Consider the following 18,874-nt stretch of genomic DNA (forward strand, 5'->3'; position numbering starts at 1 on the left):
TCGGCTAGGCGTTATTCATGGGGAAATTCAACCCGACCGCGCAGTCCGGGTCTTCTTTCTGTTTAGGGCCGGTTTATGCACCTTCGGTTCAATTTATCGAATAAATTTACCGTGCCGCCTCGATATGGAAATCGAACCGTGGAACCATCTTAGGGGTGATTTCGTGCAGGTATATTTCATCCTCTCCCTTGCCCCCGCAATTCTTTCGGAAATACCTTATTCCGCGAATACCTCCGTGGTATATGTCGCGTTAAAACCGGAATAAATCGAGGGAGACATCTCGAGGAATCCCGATTTCACTCCTTGGTATTAGAATTCCGCCCCCGATTATTAGAACCTCCGACGACGAATCTCAAAATTTCAGGGTCAAGTCATCGCGATCGGGTCGTGGTGGATCGAGACGAGATTCAAGAAGCTGTAAATTCGACCCCTGGACCGTCATTCTCAAAATCGTTCTCCTTTCTTCGACATCTATCGGGGAACAGGCATCGAGATGATTTCCTGGTGACAGGAGACAACGGGATGCATTTTTGAATAACGCACTTTCCTCCACCGGTCCATCTTGCTCCGGTACCGCGAAAGGAGGCGCAGTCAGAAAATGAGCGAGTAATCTCTAGTAGATTCTTGCGGCTCATGAAAGATTGATCTCGGGACCCGAAGAAGACCCTGAAGAAGCAGGCCGTTCTAGTGTGGGATCCTTGCTAAACGCTTGTTCCGTGTCGGCGATGGGCCCGAGCGCATAGTCGGTGTCCCTGGACGAGCTGGACTATCGGGCAAGAAGCATTTCCTGGCTTAGAGTTCACGGAAATTAGTCCTACCGTTCCCGGTGCGTGCTCGGAGTAATATTGCCGACCACCCTTTCTCGTACCACGAGGCACCGATCCTTCGACTCCTTTCGTACGAGGCTTTTTGCCGATCGCGATAATGTTTCTCGTTGACTCATGCCGCTTTTAGCAGCCCCGGGATAATTGTCCTCACGTCGGGGAACTGCCTTCTAATATACGCGATCACTGTGGTCTCCTCGACTGATTCACGCACTCGTTGCCTTTTGCCTTTTGCCTTTTGCAGAGCCTTTCGCGGAGCGGCTGCGTCGCTGGGGGCGTTTCTCTCGTTCCAACACTCTCTGGAATTTAATTACAATTAATGTATTTAATATACGAGGTCGCAAACCAGGTACATACCTAGGCAAATGTCGAGGCGGATTTTGACGACCCTTTGTTTCAGGGAGAATAATTATTTCGGCATTAAATCGATCAGCTGATAAGTTTAAGAAGCGACTCGGCGCGGGACGCAAGCGGCGAATTCGGCTTTCCTGGACAATTAGTGTCGTGCAACCTTTCAGCTCCGAGTTCCTACTCCTCTTTCCTTCTACACCGGGCTTTTTGTCGAGCAAGACGAATGTGTCTTGTTCACTCATACCGCCTTTAACAGCGCCGAGGTAATTGCCTTCACGTCGGGGAACTGCCTCCTGTTAGACGCGATCACTGTGGTCTGCTCTTGACTCCGGATCCCATGAATTTATTCGTCATCCTCACGGCGAATTACTCGGGTTCGCTAATTCCTCTCAGGAAGGTATAACCAGGAGGGACGAAGTGCATCATTCATTACCGCTTAAATACGTTTCAAAATGGAAATAAAGAGATTACCCCGGGGGAGACTACCCCTTCGGGGAGGCCATTCTTCAAGGGGAGCATAACTTCTAATATGCAGTTACCGCTTTAACTATAATAATCCGCTTTTGTTGCGCGCTTTAACGGACCACCTCCGTGTTTATTACCTCCCAAAGAAGCGTTATTAGAAATTTTACGAAAAGTGACCGAGGGCAGGGTGGAAAAGTCGGAAGCAACTTTCGTCCGATCCGGCGCTGGAGAGAAATTATGGGAAATAAGTAAGCGTAAAATAGTAATGTGCTGTTATAACCTCCGGGAGGTCGAGATTCCTGGGAAGATCAACTTTGTAAAAGAATGTACTAGCTTTCTTTCGTTCTGTACGGCTCTATCCCGACAGGAATCCGAGAAGCCAGAACTAGCTGGGCGACCATAAATGGATGATGCACGTCGTAATGATCTCTTCACTCTCGATTCGACGTCACAATTAGTTCCATCCTTTGCCGTTGTTGCTGCCCACTGATCATCCTCGAACGAGGACTCCTCTTTTTTCCGCATCATGATTTTCGGGATGATTCTTGAGTCTTGGACTGCGGTTCCCTAGATTTGTCAGCCAAGATGGATAGACTTGTACACGACACGCTTTTCTCTTATCCTCGTTTTTCCGTCACCCCGGTAGACTCCCTGGACGATCGCCTCAACGTCGGGGAACTCTTCGGGGCTCCTCTGGACTCTCCCATTTCCCAGCTTCGAAGGAAAAAAAAAAACGAAAAGGATGTCACGCCCGCGGGAACTGGCTCCCGCAATTCCTCGGGGCTTCTGCACGCGAACTTCCTGAATCATAATAGACTGCATTATTTAGTGGCTCTTCTGGAAGCCGAGCTCACTTCTGGGAGACCACCCTTTAAATTACGAATTCAGCTCCGAGACGTGACTGGCACGTCTTCATCTACCTCTTCTGCTCCGAGTTTCACTTATCCGGAATAGATCTGGCATCCGTTCAGGAATATGATTCCCGGTTGGACCTCTTGTTCCCCGAGATGGGAAAAGTCTACCTCGTGATAAGAGCCTCCTGATCCTCTTCTGGAAAATGGAAAAATTCCTATCACAACCAACCTCTCTAGAAAAATAAGAGGAAAATATAGGTTTCAATGCGATTTATTTATTTTTAAATTGTTTCTGCTTTATTCTGAGGCACCATCGTTGAAAAGCATCGTGGAAGAAGAGGCGCGTTCGGAGAAAGATTTCTTAATACGTGTCTACTTATTTTTTTTACACTTTTCTCGGCTTCGATCGTTCTCGGTGCATCGCAGGGCAGCAAGCCGGAATGCACCCGAGCCTAATGGGAAGTGGTGGCTCGGCGTAAATTCTAATTTCCTCGTAGGGGAAAGGATTTAAGGAGGAAATGAAAAGTTTTCCCGGAACTCCCGCCGAGTTTCCCAGGGCACTTTGGCCTTCGTATTTTTCGATTCGACCGCGATGAGGACCAGGCTGCGACCGAGCGGAAAATTTGAGATCATTGATCTTCCCTCCGGATGGAAAGCTTCACAGGAAGGTTCTTCGGGGCCTCGAAGCCGAAGTTCAGGGCAACCCGTGCTTCCCGATCGCCAGAAATCTACGAACTCGTTCAACGAGTCTTGCACTACAGCCATTACGAATTTATGCCTCTTTTCTTCCCTCGATACCGGCTAATTCCTTGGCCGGTAATTCATTTCGAAGTTTCCCACGACTTTTACTCCCAGGAAATGCCTGAAAGTCCTTGCGCACCGGCATGCAATTCCCCGAAGGTATATCATTAAGTGTACCGCCGTTTCTTAAGAATATTTTCCATACATCTCGTTTGAAGTAATTTTAAAAGAATGACCGGCAGAATCGACGGACGATTCCCTGCCACGTGGGCCCGCCTGGTCGATTTTCGCTTTTACGGCCTTTTTTCTAAGTCGTAAATCCCTGTCGCAAGGATTGGAGATGGCCATTTCCTTTCCGACTCGTTCCTATACGATTTACGATCGCCTCGACTCTTCCTCCGTTCCCTTAAGAACTTATCGGAGATATCAGGGATAATTTTTTGAGATTTATGATGGTCATGCGAAAGTCGTTTCCAGGTTGCAAGTAGGGAATAGGCTGTCTTCGGGCAGATAACTCCGGCGATTCACCGCGCATCTCCCTGGAAAGAAGCCGGCAAAAATTAGCATATAATATGCTCGCCTTGTGATAAACCAATAAATAGCTCTCCAAAGCATCCTCGATGTTCTCCATAGCTGGTACCACTATTCCGTCCCGTTTCCCTCTGTGCAGTTCCTTCCGCGACTTCCCCTGCAGACTCTCAGACCGTGTCATCCATCTTCCCAGGAAACGGCGTCCCTCCCATCGGCTCGGGTTAAAAGACTCCTATTTCCCTATTACAGTGCCAATGGTCCCCGGTTCCCTCCTCCATCTCTGCTTGCGGCCGATCCGCGTAGTAAAACGCCAAGGCGTCCTGCTCGTGCACGCATACCGGCAAGACAAGTGTGTACCTACGCAGAGGTCCCCTTTGCTGAAGAGGAAGGGAGTAAGGTAAGGGAGGTGAGGTGAGGAGGTTAGGTTAGCTGAAGTGAGGGCTCCTCCGGGTGAGTACCACTCACTCATTGACTCGCGTACGCCCGCGCGTCTGTCTGTCGGTCGGTTCCTCTGTCGTCCTTTAACTCGAGTTAGCCTGTTACGCGTTCGGTTGCACAGGTGCCGACTCGGGTTATCAAACTCGGTTACGAATTCAAGTGCCATTTGAAAATACGCGTTGGCACGAATTTCGGACCGGCATTTTCTCGTTCAGGCCGCTGGGTCCTGAATTTTCGGCCGAGGGTCCCGAAGACGAGGTCGGGGACCACCGGGTGCTATCCGAAACCATCGAGAATCGTCGAGAATCTCCCGGAAGCAGTGAATATCATCGGGTACCATCGCTTACTCGTTCCGGCTTTCGAAATCCCTCTTCGAGCGGAAGTCCGGAGCCGGAAAAGTGGACGTCCATTCTCGATCCTGCTGGACCCGGTTTCTAGGATAATGTTGTTCGACCTCTCCAGGACCTGCCTGACCCTCTTCGTGGTCGCGTGCGCCGTGCTCGGGGTCCAGGGGAAGCTGCAACCGATCAAACCAGGCAAGTCCTTTTTTTGTCGGTCCGTCGCTGGGAGACTTCAATGCGTGGAGCTGGTCTCTGCAGTGTCTTCGCTCACCGGGATGAGGCCATTTTTTCCTCATGAAATCGGGGTTTGTGAGCTCCTTACCTTGCCGAAATACAAGGGAATTGACTATCATCGATAACTAATGCGATAAGTAGCGATTTACAGCGAGAAGAAATTCAAAATGAGGGACTGCTGGCCCCCTCGGGCGGAGTGGGCAAAAATGATTTCGGGATTTTTTTAAGGTTATTAATGTACGGTTTTTGAGAAATCCAGTTATGCCCAGGATCAAAGTACCTCGGGTCGCCTACGAAGTCCACGTCTAAGTGGCCCAATTTAACCAGTTCTCGTTAGCCGTGCGTAGTAAGTGCGAGAGAAATTGGCCGAGAAAGTGTGCGAGTCGGGACATGTACGTTGAAATTTATTTAAACGCCGATCCCGAGGGAAGATGCTTCGTCAGGGGAAAAAAAAAACATTGTCCCTGGAGGAGGTATTCCACCTTTGCGGATAGCCAGGTCGTGGCGGAGAATTTATTATTCAGCATTTTCTCGACAGGAATGCACCGCGAGGTGAAATACTCTCCCAATTATCCCCGCACGCTCGTCTAAAAATCCCGGAACGGCGTATATGATTGTTACGTTATTTCTAGCAGTTTCGCGTTACGTCGTTTCGGGACTTGCGCTTTGTAAATAATTAGAACGGGGTGCCGGGGCGTATTAAACAAATTACAGCTGATTACAAAGTACGCCGGAATATCCGGCCCTCCGCCGGTCGCTCTTCAGCAACTCCATTCGCATCTACCCGGTATGTGCTCGCCGTCCATCCTAATTACTCCTGTACCGAGAACATATAATAATGCCCGGCTCGGAAAAAGCGGTACAAACTATCCGTCGCTTCTGCTCCCACTGTCCCGCAGAAGTCGCCCGAGTCGTGAATGAGTTTCTTACCGATATCTCTCGTCGTAACTAAACGCCGGCCTGGCTAATGTCCGCGTTTTTCCGCGAGGACTGACGCTCGTCGCCGACATTGCATGGAAAAATTCACCAGGGAAGAAAGGACTCCTAACGAGGACCACAGGGATCTTCGCAATCTGGCTCGATAATTTCTCGTGAGTTCCTAAATTCCTGAGCATTTTTTCTTGTCGAATTATCACTAAAAAGAATTCTCAATGAGACGGACATTGTAACGCGCTCCGGCCATGTTTTTTCCGTCCTCTTCGACCTAGAACAGGCAGGATTTTTGGAGGAGCTTTTATTGAAGGTTGTTCAGATCTAGATAAACTCCAGGCACGTGATATGCGCCTCGGTTTCGTAATGCCAGTGTCAAGGAGGTGTAACCTCGTCAACGTCGTCTTCGGCGCCGCTCGACACGTGCAAGTGCCTTTCTCGTTCTGCCTACCGATGTCCGTCGCGACGACCAAGTAGTTCACGGTCCTCGGACGTCCTCTTCATCCTGCTGATTAATTCAATTACAAGGCTTGGCTAATCCTATCTTATCGCTACTTTCCAAGACTATTAATTAATTTGAGTTCCTTTAAAAAAATTAACCGTGGAATTTTTTCGGTATGGTTTTCAGTGTCTTCTTCGGCGTCGCGCGGTATTTTAAGGGCCTTTCTCGTTCGATTTGATTATAGGAGTCCTCGAAAAATCGTCACACCTGGGTGTCCCCCTGAAAAAGAAGAGCGAATTAATTTTCGCGCCTCGGGGCTCTTCCGGATCGAGTCTCAGACATCGTGGGTGTTGTACCGAGAATTTGTACCTAGGTTACGTAAACGGCGCCGTTCTCCACGTGCAACTAGGTGTGAATTGGTTATTCACATTACGTTGGCAGTGTTCGTCGAGACACCGCGGGATGGACGTGTCACTCTCGTTGGGTCAACGGTTGGATGTGTTCCTGCAGGAGACACCGTTAGAGCTCGCGTCATTCTGAAATAAAACGCGGGCCCCGATAACCGGGCTGGAATTATTAACGCGGTTTCCTTTCGGCATTATCAGCGGTTATCAGGACGTGCGGGCGTTTCACGCGTGGGCCAGCACGTTAACTGGGAATAATTTCTATACATCGTACAGCCATTGTGGATAATTCAGGCGGCCTATTTCGCGGCCGGGGAAATCATTTATAATGATTTACCCCCTCACCGTTTATACCGAATCGCGTAGCGCAAAATTCCGGCAGGAGCGATTGCCGTTGTACGCAAATTCGACGAAACGAGCGGCATTAATTGCAATGTCGAGACGTACCTCCAAAACTGATAAAAAAATGTCAGAATAATTTTACGGGGTCGAAGAAATCTCAGAAATTACCCGTACATCGTGCCAATTCTTCTCCTACATGCTAATTAGTGAATAGTTCGAATCTTACATAAAATGATAAAAAATCAGAAATATCGGAGGTGAATAATAAGGAATAATCATTTAGCATTTTTTCCCGGTATCGCATATTTTTTTTTCTCCGTGTTCGATATCACGAATTTGAATATTCCGAGGTGAATGACGCGTTTTTTCCGTGGGAAAGGACGAATCGGCGATGTACGGAGGAGATCCTCTAGCGCCGTTCGGTGGGACCGATTCATTCAGAGTCGGGCCGCGTGCGTACCTGCTCGCGCACAGGTGAGGCCCCGGAGGGCCGAATGGGCCTTCGCTCATTTATTATTGCATAAGATTCAGAACTTGTTCCGGTCCATTCATCGTGATGCGCGTATTCGCGGCCGATCGTACGATGGGCCGATCGTCCCGATCGCTTCCTGATTGCTTGCACGTCGAGACGCCTTAAGTGCGCTTAAACGCCTGCGCGTTTATAAAGCGGGTACAGAGGCCGTAGCGGTATACCCATGGGGCCCATGGGAGCCTGGGTGCACCAGGACACGGGGCCCCGTGGGGTCAGGGATCGGTCACTCCTTGGTCCCGCCTTTAACCTCCCGTTAAATCCCTTCGCCCTCTTCCGTCTACGGGACTTACTCCGGAATTTATTTATCCGCATATCGGAAGTAGAGCAAAATCGGAGAGGCCGCCATAGTGTACCTACTTTCCAAGTCCCCGTCAAATCGGGCTGGTCTTCGCGCTCCTCCTGCTCCAGGCGAGTTTCCTCATAGTTTAAACATTTTAGTCGAGATTATTACCTTTGAGGGAGCGGTCATCGCCGGATGGGAAAATTTGCAATTTTAAGCCGGGGCCGTTCCGTCCCGCTGGATAATCGATTCCTAGAGTGCGGCTCCGGGTCACGTTCGAAACTGGTCACGTAATACCTACCGGCGCGGAAATTAATATTCTCTTCGAACAATTTTATACGACGTTATGTCGCGCGTCGGGCTGCTTGCGGTTTCGAGTACCTGCTCGTTCCATTTTCTGCACGAGGAGTCGGCACTTTAAGACCGTTTCTTTTACGCGACTCGATCGCAAAATCGGGACTCGTCGATAGACTTCGGACGCCGCGCTCACGTTTCGTCGGAATCTTTGCATTTCGTTTTAAACGTGATAATGCGCGCTATCGTATATATCGTTTTATATTATAACGTAATTACTTTCACTTATATACGACTTCTAACAGGACCTCCTCGGCTTGCTTCCCTTGCCTCTCCTCGCCCCTGGGACCGAGCCCACCTCGGAGGTCTTCCAATTAATGGCCGGGAGGTCCGCGTCGCCCTGGGGCTTTGAACTTGGCCGTGAACGATAAGGATCGTTAGATGCGGCCGCGTCTATGTCGCCTTTCCTTCTTCCCACCGCCTCCCGGAGCCGGAGATCGCGTTCGACAGATTTCGTCTCTGGCGGCCATCTTGGATCGCGCGTAGGATCCCCCTGTCGGACGAGAGCATAAGTTATACGAACCCTGAGAATCCGACCATTCCCTTGATATTCCTCTATGGACAGCGAAAGGGAGAAAGAGCGACCAGAGGGACTCCCCTTTCTCTCCCTTCCTTGCCGTTTGATAGGCTGCCGACGAGATAAACGAAAAGGCCCCTGTTTTCTCTCTAGTTTTGATGTCTTCGTGGCTGGATCGGCAGGGTCCACACGTCCATGTCGGTTGTCGAACCTGGACAAAAAATCGGACACGTGGGCTGCCGTATCTAAACCAGATACACCTGGACTCGCACCTGGACGCGTCGGATCGTCGATTAATTCCGAAATCGCCGATCCGTAAGATCGGACACAGAGGTGTCCCATAACGCTCTACGCGTAATTACAAAGAAGAAATTACGTGTTGGATTTGAGGTTAACTTTTCCTGGAACGGGTGGGTGCCTCTCGGTAACGCGAAACCCGGTCTCGGCGACGATGATTTAATTCCTCCCGAGGAGCAACTAGCTCCTCGAGTCTTCTCGAGCTACATAGAGCAATAACTTTCAGGCCTGAATTACCGAGGGGGGAGAGGTTCTACGAAATCCCGGACACTCGAGGAGATCGCGAAGAGATCTCCGGAGGAAACCCCGGGACGCGCCGGGAGGGGAATTAATATCGAGCGATTAAGCGAATCCGCGATTGCGAGGCGAGGCTGCACGCATACGTGGCCTGCACTTGCCATTCATTAATTACGCGATGCACCTTTTCGTTCGAGCACGTAAGTTTCTTCGGGGTCCCGGTCCGGTTGCCAGGTGGCTGGGACGAGACCGAGACGAGTTCCTCGTAGAGGCTTCGTGTCCTGTCGGGACGCTTCGCGGGGGGTCCTTTCTTCTTGCGCACCAGCTGCTCCACTCTCGATTCTCCTAAAAAAATTCCCCCGCATCAAGAATTTTGTGATACATCAATTTCTCCCAATTTTCTGGATGTTTCATAAAGTTTTATAAATTTTAAAAAATTTTCCCGACACTCGTCGATGCCCGTCATTGGTGCTCGAGATCGATATTTCGGATTTAATCTCGATTTTATGATTCGTATTAATTAAATCTTGAGTTAGGGGAGTAAGTGGTCGCGGTGGGTCGTTAGTCGGACATCGAGCGAGGCTCGATGAATTTTTCGGATGCACGTCGAATGGAAATAATAAATGTACGAGTACCCTCCCCTCGACCGTGTCCGCGAAAGGGCGGCAATTAAAGCGTGGCACGATTTCAAGGAAACTCGCGGTTACGAGGAAGGAGGGAATTTATTAATTGGCCACAATCACGCGATATTTCACGCGAGCCCGATTTATCGCCGTCCCCTCCCTGATTTATCCCGGCTACCTTGGCGTCCTCGGTTTACATCTGCTCCTAATATTACCTAACACCCCGGCATTCGGGTTCAATTAAGAACAATTTACTGCCGGTACGCCGCGTATGTCGGCACGCATAAACGGGGTCCGCCATTTTGGGTCTCGACGGGTTCGATCGAGGCTTGTAAAGTCCAACTCCAAAACTCACCCCCGACAGGTGCCATCGTCCGATTAAATTCGTTTAGAACGGCGAGGTGGAATTAAAATCTGACGCAGATCCGGAGGTGCGAGGACCGCGGGATTATTATGGGGGAAACGGCGATAATGTTCCAAGATGCACCGAGCTCGTCGGCCATTATTGCGATGGCACTAGATAGCCACTTAACTCCTCTCCTGCTCGCAACGGTAAATCTTGAGCCCTCGAGTGCGACTATTGAACTTCGATACTAACCATTAAAGTCCAGCAGTAAACTCCGCCGAGTGACACTTTTCCTGACAATCGATTCCGAGCTACCTCGAAGAAAGTCACCCGGGGAGCTCGGCTGACTTTTACGGATGTTACCCCTCGGCGTCGTTTACCCCCGAACTTTTCTCGACCCGGAGCTGGGGCGATATCCCGGCTACCTCCACCGAAACCCACCCCGATTAATTTACCCAATTAACCTGATTTAATACGTCTAATTAAAAACCCTCGGGGCAGCGGAACGCCCGCGTCCATCCTGCAGACATCTCCCGTCAGACCGCCACGTCAAGGTTAACGAGATCATCCGACTTAACTCTCGTATTTAACGAAAACGCTAATTAACAGTTGGAAGGATTTAGAAACGTTTGAACTTGGCCTCCAAATAAGAATGGAAGGCAGTGAAGGGCAATTTCTCTATCATTACTCGGACAATTTGTCCGTCCCTAGAAATTCAGGCCCTTCGAACTCCTGGAGCGACCACATCCTAATATCGAAAATGAAACCGTTATCGGTATAAATGATTAAAAAAATATCCGCTATAATTGTCGGCTATTACTTAATGGCTCCACCTAATCTACCCCAATAAATCCAGGGCGGCGGAGCCGAGGGTCGGGCACGAATCCGCCCCCGCTGGCTCGAGGAGCAACCATCAAAGTCCGGCAGTAAACCGAGGGACCGGCACTCTTCCTGGCAATCGAGCCCGAGGTTTCCTCCACAAAGCCTTCCGAGAGGCCAGGATCGGGCCGACTTTTACGGAGGGGATCTCCGGGGCAATATCGGCGAGTACGTCGGCGTCCTTTATGTCCGGGCCTTCCTCAACGCCTGCTCCCAGGCCGGCCAAGTACCGAGGCAAGGTACCCGGTGAACAAAGAGAGGGCCATTCAGCTCCGTAGTAAACGCAGGCGCGCCCACGCGCTGCGACTTTATATACACCACCCCTGGCGCACAAAGTGCGTGCATGTAATGTTACGTTACGTTATGTTATTTGCGACGGCCGGAGATAGGAGGAAGAGGGGCAGGGGCGAGAAGAAAGGAGGAGCAAGGAAAAAGAGACAACCGGTACCAGAAGAGGGGCCAAGGGGACTCGTATCCTCCATTCATGCCACCTCACCTCGAGCTGCATACTACATACTCGTACCTCCGAGTCCTCGGGTTGCCGGAGAGAGACGGACGTCGGCCACGGGGCCGGGGGAGTTACCTTGAAGAGAACCTCGCGCGATATCCGCGGTAGTGTCGTCGACTCTCAAGGGCAGCGACTCCTAAGAGTCGCCTACGCGACCGCTCGATTCGGGACTTCCTTTATCTCCCACTTAAATTATCCTTGGATTACAAAACTCGATCCGCTCCTATCTGGGAAATGCTGTCGAAGCGATTTTGTCCCTCGCGGTATTCCGCAAATCGCGGTTCAAGTAATAATCTAATTATGGGAGTTGCGGGAATTAATCCGCTGGATGGATTCAAGGTGGCGGCGCAGGGTTGAGTTTTTTGAATCTCGTGGGTAGTCGTAGGGTGACCTAGGGCTGGTTTTCAGGGTGCAGATACGAGGGGCGGCGGTACCAGGAAGGGGAGGCCGTCGCCACGTCGGAGGCCTGTCTCCAGTGCCAATGCCTCGACGGCTCGCTGCGATGTCGTCTTCGAGTCTGTCCACGTTTCCCGAATCCGCCGCCCTCGGGATGTCACGCGCGATCCCTGGGAGAGAATTTCTGCTGTGCGGAGCTGGTCTGCGGGAAGTCACGTTAGTACGAAATTGCACGCTTCCGCGGATCGCTCGGGTTCGGGGAGGCGCCTCGCGACTTCCGGCGGAATACATCCTCAAAGATCGACCCCTTGTTTGCAGGCGACCTCGATGCTTCTCGCAGAACGGACGACACTACCGAGGATAACGGTGAATATCGATTCGATCAATATTTTATCATGGTTTTAACACCGTTCATAAGGAATTACGATAAAGAATTAACAGCCAAAGTTGGGTTCGAGGCCATCCATGGACGCTTCACGCGTGGGAAGGGTTTATCGATGATATTCGCTTTTCAGGCTGCTTTTACGACGGCGTCCATTACGGTCCCGGCTCCGCCATGATGGGAGCGAGACGATGCGAGTACTGCTACTGCATTTTCGGAACTCGGAGGTGCATCCGCCCGAAATGTCTCCTACCGCTTCCGGGATGCACTCCACTCTACACTCCACATTCTTGCTGTCCCGTCTCCTACAATTGCACCCGTTAGTACGCCATTTTTGGTTCTTTATACAACATCGTTGCATTATTTATTTACCCTTACTCCCTGTTCGTCGTTAAATCCGTGAACCCCCTTGTCCAGATGCCGACGCCTCGACTTCGCTGGCCTCCACTCCCGGAAATGGTGAGGATGGGACAATTAATTATTCCTGGGAATAATTTTCAGGGCCTCGAGATTAAAATTTAAGGAGTCGTAAATTTTACGTTAAGAAGGGTTTAGATATCTAGGGATTTTTGGTTGGATCCACGCGTTGTTATTTTCGAGAGGAAATACGTGGCGGATTTATTTTAGCTCGTAAGGGGATCCGCCAGAGATACCTCTGTGGTTCTGAATGTCACGTTGTGCGTCTTCAGGATGCCGATTGGGGGAGCGGTTCTACGAGGAGGGCGAAATGGTACGCGATATCGCTACGAAGGCTGCATGCGACAACTGCTTTTGTGCAATGGGATCCGTGCGATGCGTGCCCCTCGCCTGTGCACCGCCTCTTCACGGTTGTACGCCGATCGTGCGCGAAGGACAATGCTGCCCATCGACCTACAACTGCAGTGAGCTCCCTTATTCCGCCGCGTTTCCGCCATTCCCCGGCGGAGTTTATGACTTAACCCGATATATAATTCCAGGTGGCAGCATCGAGGTCAAAGCCACGCAGAATTACGCGTCCTACGCGTTCATCAGCAAGGACTACGCGAAATTCAGGAAGGAGACCAACTTCTTCGTGAGACTTTTGCCGGGAATTAATTCCTGCCGATTAATTATAGGAAATGGATATTTAATGGAATTCTTACTTCTTATTGTTTCAATTTTTTAGGCCGTGGAAGAGAATTCCACCACCGCCGTCGAGGGTCGAGGTCACCGGGTGGTGGACAGGAACGTCTCCAGGGTGGACAACCGGACTACCACGGCGCGCTGGAGCACGACCCTTGAAGAGTCCTCCACCTTCACCTCCGACCTGACCTCGGCGACGTCGCTCTTCGAAACCGAGACCATGGACAACGAAATCCTCCCGGAGACCACCTTCTTGGAGAACCTGAAGACCACCGCGACCCTCGTCAGCCGCACCGAGGTAAAGAGATCCGGGAATTTTCGCAAATTTTCCTCTTCGAGGTATCTTCGGGACGAAGCGGGGAAATGGATGACCCTAGGGAAACGTATATGGCATGAATTTAGGGACCGGTTTTCTGTTCAAGTCGACGACTTCTGCGGAGGCGACGAGTCTTGACGGATCGACCGCGCCGGACGCTTCCGAGTCTGCAACTCCGTTAATGGATTCGACGGACACCTCGACGGCCACGGACGTGACCACTGATTCCACGGAGCCGACCGTCCTCGAGGAGAGGCTGGGCATCGAGTTTGCCGAAAATTACGCTGAGAATGGCACCTCTTCGGCAAGTCCTTCGGGGTCCACTTCGGGGTCCACTTCGGGGTCCACTTCGGCCTCGCCGGTCGCCAACGGGTCCGACTCGGAGAAGGACACCGGTTCGCAGGACCTGTCCCTGGTGTCCATCAAAGGTCCTGCGACCGGTTCTCCCACGACCATTGTCATTCCCGACGATGTTCTGGTCATGAACGTTACCGTCAGGACCAACGTCTCGGTGGGTAGCCTCCACGGAGTGACCATCAATCCGATAAGGTCCATCTCGGCGGATGTGGAGGCCATCTTGAACATAACTCATCGCGAGAAAGGGGAAGATTATGACTTCGATTACAGCGAGCCAACTTTGCCTCCGTCTTTGCCGAACGTTAGGTGAATATCATTAGTCCGAAGAAAAGGGTCAAAAGGTGAACGACCTCGGTCGATTATGCGATTTTTCTGCCTCGCGGGTGTGGCATGAATCTCTTGGAGGATTTAATCCCAGGGTAGGACGCGACCACGGGTTATGGTAATTTTATTTTGGTAGCATTATTAATAGTGATTATTTTTAGGATAATACCGTTCGTCGCTGCCGATGCTCTGGTTAAGGACGATAAGGAGATACCCTCTGCCGTGACCGGGTACTCTTCAGGGTCCGTGGGGTTGGCTCCAGAATTGCATCCTACGGATAGTTCCAATTTTTATAACGTCCCTACCCAAGCCAATCGATTTAGTCCTCCTGTGGAAACCGAGGGTAAATCGACGTTCGAATCGATCCAACAATTATTTTCCGTAGTACAAACTCGAAGTTATATTTCTTCTTCTTTCAGGTGGTTTCGTTCCAAGGCAACCGCCATACTTCGAGGCACCTTTCCATTCCACCGCTCTTAATCTGGAAATTGGCACCGGGGTTACGGTTTTGCCCGATACGAATACAAACCCCCATAGGAAGGAGGACCGTAAGGATCTTGCAATGATTTCTCTTTTTGCCCATTTTACGCGACAGAATTTATTCCGCATTTCGGTGAACATTTTGATTACCGTTTAAGGCTTGAACAGCGATTGTCTCTTCGAGAACCGGAAGTACCATCACGGGGCTATCTTGCCGAACGATAATGGATGCATCATCTGCTTTTGCTACAACGGCGAGGTAGCTTGCTCCGAGAAATGTCCGCCTCTAAAAATCGGATGCACGAGGATCGCCAGCGATAAGGGATGCTGCGGCGAGGTCGTGTGTGGTACGTTCTGGGCCGGAATGGAAAGAGGTCAGCCGGGAATGAAATTCAATCCAACAAACTTCAATCCAAACAAAGCAGTCGCGTACTTGAATCGCTTGCAAGCGTTTGGAAACAGGTCAAGCGCGTTACACGTTTCGCGCTGGTCAATGCATCGCCAGATACGCGCTCGGATGATGGAGAACTCGATCATTGAAAATCCACTCTCTCGAAGTTCTCTTTATAGCGTAAAATTGCACCAGGGTGTACTCGTTGATCGGAGAGGAGAGAATTATTTTTTTCACGCGGTGGGAACACGGTGAAAGGGTATATGTAGATGTTAGTCGTCATTCCGTGTACGGGTTATCAATGACGCCGTATTTCAATTATTTAGTTCATGCCGAAGAGTCGCCAACGGTGGTGCTGGACCGAGCGGATGCAGCTGCGTCGTCCCAGCGACAGCCCATTGCCGCCGTCGACGGCGTCGCGTCTCCGGATCCATTTCGAGACGTCATCAAGACGGAGCCGGCTCCCGACCTGCCGTCCCTGATCGAGGACATGATACCTTATCTGGTGGAGCATGGGATTTCGACGCCCACGCCGACGACACCTATGACGACGTCCTCCACGAGGGACGTGGAAGGATTCGAGACGAACCACCGGCAGGATTTCGTGGACTTCATGGAGGAGATCCCTCTGATCCATGGTCCTCCTTATGAGTACCTTGAAGAGGGCCTGCAGACCATCTCGGGGCAGAAGGAGGGACCCTACTTCGTCGTGGAGGGTAAAAACCCTGAGCCAGTAAAGTACTACCCTGAAGACGTCGAAAAAAAAGACCCGATGCACTTTGCGAAGGACCCTTTTGGGGGTGAAAAAGAGATGAACGCTTCAGAGTACTCCTATAACGCCTACAACAAGGAGAATTTGACCAGGCCGAACCACGCCTCTCCTGGATTGGTACCCTCAAATGGGTCAGAGTCCATCTCTTCGGCTTCAAAAAGTGGTCCCACTAATTGCACCTCCGTACCCGAGCAGGTCATGAACGGTTCCTTGTTCCGCGACCAGGGCCAAAAGGAAGGAGGGTCGACTTCGGAGGAACTCTTCAAGGTACCGGAAAAATCCGGTGACGGGTCCTTGCTCTCCTTCGACAAGGTTCTGGACCTCTTGTTCTCTGGATCGACCACCTTGAAGTCTATGGTCGCAGGAAAGGGACCCTCCAAGACTTCTTCCTCGGCGTCTCCTCTGATACAGGTCACCAGCATCTCGCCTGGTCCCGGGGTCGCAGGTTCGACGGATGATACCGTGGTTGCCAAAAATGTCCCTAATACGTCCGAGTCCCTAGATAGGAATAAAATCTGGGAGGCTGCTATCGGGACCAGCTCCACGTCCAAGACGAAGGTCATGGAGAACGAGATACCTCCGGCTGTGGGCAGTTTGCTGAAACTGGCGGGTTGCAATATTTACGGTAGAATGTACCGAGTCGGACGCATCATCACGGAACTGTCAGGACCCTGTTTGGAGTGCAGGTGCACGGAAATTGGAGTACAGTGCAAACAGCTCAAGTGCTGATCGTCCCCAGGGTACGACACGTCCAGGAACACTTCCCTGTTGCCTGACTTGCCAGGATATCGTGGTGGCGGGATTTTCCCGTGTAATGACGATTAAGGAAATTGTTCATCGGTTCAATGCAAGCGCATACATGTCGCGGCCTTCTATTGGCGCTCTAGGAACCCCAGGGACCCTAGGGAATGCCGGGACACGGAGAGTACCCGATACGTTCCGCCTGAAATCCCCAGAGAATTTATTATCGGATTTAAACGATGATGTGGTGGTTATGAATGGAAACGTCAGTGGAAAATTAGTGGAAATGACGGTTATTAATTAATTATCCGAAAAATATTGCTAATTAACGGTATCTAAATCGTAGAGTAAACGTGGAAGAGGATATAAGGATATCGTTAGTGCTAGGTTTAGGCTTAAGAACGATCTCAATAGAATTCAATTTTACCTAGGTAAATGCATTCGACGTAAGTCCAGCTCTCACAATGTACCAGGTGCATCGGGGAGCAATGAAATTCCACATAGATTTAATTCGTTGAGAACCAGTCAAGAGGCCACACACGGAAGCACACCGTAGAATACGGCAATATGGAAACCTAGAAGTACATAGAATCATAGAAGCACGCGCCGTATACCTTACCTATTGATTTAGGAAATTTTCACCGGGGGGCAAGTTTTGAATTTTCTGTTCCATGAGATGCAGGTAATTCCGTAATTGTTCACCCGTCCCATAGAATTTAGAATTAATTTCAATTCATTTAACGTGCGCTCGACTGAAATACGAGCGTGTAAAGTTGCGAGGCGAGTCGTCTTCCCGGGAGGCAGAAACCGCCCCGGGAGGCTGTCTCGTCCACCGAAATTAATGAATTCGGCGCCCATTCGATTTGTTCAATTCGCGTCTTAAGCTAACGATCGGTTAAATACAGTTTAACGGGCGTCCCATTGAATTACGAGGATGTAAAGTCCCGAGTCGAGGGCTCGGCGTCCCGGGCGAAGTAGTAAACGCGACGGAGCGCTCTCTCACTTCCGGAAATCGCTGATTGCACGCAGTATTCAATTTGTTCGATCGGCCCGCCGAGCTCGCGATCATTTATACACAACATAACGCGCGCGTCGAGTGAAATACGAGCGCGTAAAAGCGTCGAACCAGCGTCCCGCCATTACGGGCAAAGTAAAAAACGCCGCGGGACGCTCTTAAGCCGGGAAAAATGGCCGAATTCACCAGTATTCGGTTTGTTCATTCGTGTCCTTACGGGGGCGATCATTTTTCTGGATTTAAACGCGCGCCCGGCTGAAATACGACCGTGTAAAGTCTCGAGACGACGCGTCCCCCCCATTATGGGCGTAGCACTAAAGGCGTCCATTTTGGAGACTCTTTAATCAAGGTTAGGCGATAAGATAAAAGCCCTCGCTTCGAATGCCGCAAAGAGGCTTATACTATACGTTCGACAATAAACGTTTATATCTTTTACGCGGACATTTTCCATCCCCTGCCCCCACTGCTCGACCGCGCCCTCTTTCCGCGAAAGGCGGCTATTTTTGCCCCAAAAAGTCGATACAAAGGCGAGGCTTTCGCTTCTCGGGCGGATCGAGAACGACGCCCCGCTCTATCTCGATCTCTCTTTAGCCCCCTTTCTAAGTACACGCCAATGCGGAAACTCTGCATTGCACTTGCACCCAAACTTCATTTTTCGCAAACTGCGCCGAATAAGGAATCGAAAAGTCAACTCGGATATTACACGAGATTTTACGCAGATGTGACTGGGAAGTCGATTTCCTCCCCGCTGTTCGCCATCTCCTCCGCCATTGTTACCAAAGGGACGCGACGACATAATCCATAAAGACGCTATAATCGAATTTCTCAAAAAACCGAACCAATTAATCAAAGACCCAGTTTTCTTGTAGATATTTATTTAACTGACGAAATTAAACATGAAAAAGTCCTTTTCCAGAAATCTCCTCAATACTCGCGAGAGAGGTTAGATGTCGCCTCGAGGCGATTAGTCCTCGGTATCAATTGTTTATTGTATACCGCGTAATCGATCCATCTCAATACACAATGAGGGGGCTTAGTATTAATGCGCATCGTTACTCTTATCAATCCGTGGGAAATCACAGTGTTAATTATGTACAACAATCATGCCCGACGACGAAGACTAAAATCA

At 50.5% G+C, this 18,874-nt stretch overlaps 1 protein-coding gene across 1 annotated transcript; it reads left to right on the top strand.

Annotated features, from left to right (window-relative positions):
• Positions 1–4,646: 4,646 nt before the first annotated feature.
• LOC105703078 lies at positions 4,647–18,180 on the top strand. Its single transcript, XM_012431170.2, has 13 exons — positions 4,647–4,740; positions 11,879–12,082; positions 12,185–12,232; positions 12,382–12,567; positions 12,666–12,707; positions 12,938–13,129; positions 13,205–13,299; positions 13,393–13,647; positions 13,772–14,328; positions 14,508–14,689; positions 14,766–14,894; positions 14,985–15,173; positions 15,544–18,180. The coding sequence occupies exons 1-13, from the start codon at positions 4,647–4,649 to the stop codon at positions 16,716–16,718; spliced, it is 3,348 nt and encodes a 1,115-aa protein (XP_012286593.2). The 3' UTR covers positions 16,719–18,180.
• The last annotated feature ends 694 nt before the right edge of the window (positions 18,181–18,874 follow it).

The sequence above is a fragment of the Orussus abietinus genome, unplaced genomic scaffold (genome assembly GCF_000612105.2).
Source record: "Orussus abietinus isolate OABI.00-Male unplaced genomic scaffold, Oabi_2.0 scaffold65, whole genome shotgun sequence".
NCBI classification, from domain to species: domain Eukaryota; kingdom Metazoa; phylum Arthropoda; class Insecta; order Hymenoptera; family Orussidae; genus Orussus; species Orussus abietinus.

Excerpts from the sequence above, each read along its gene's own strand:
- LOC105703078 (XM_012431170.2), top strand. The coding sequence starts at position 4,647 with ATGTTGTTCGACCTCTCCAGGACCTGCCTGACCCTCTTCGTGGTCGCG. Across the intron at positions 13,300-13,392 it reads GGAAGGAGACCAACTTCTTC|GCCGTGGAAGAGAATTCCAC; the intron begins GTGAGACTTTTG and ends TCAATTTTTTAG. Across the intron at positions 14,690-14,765 it reads TCCTCCTGTGGAAACCGAGG|GTGGTTTCGTTCCAAGGCAA; the intron begins GTAAATCGACGT and ends TTCTTCTTTCAG.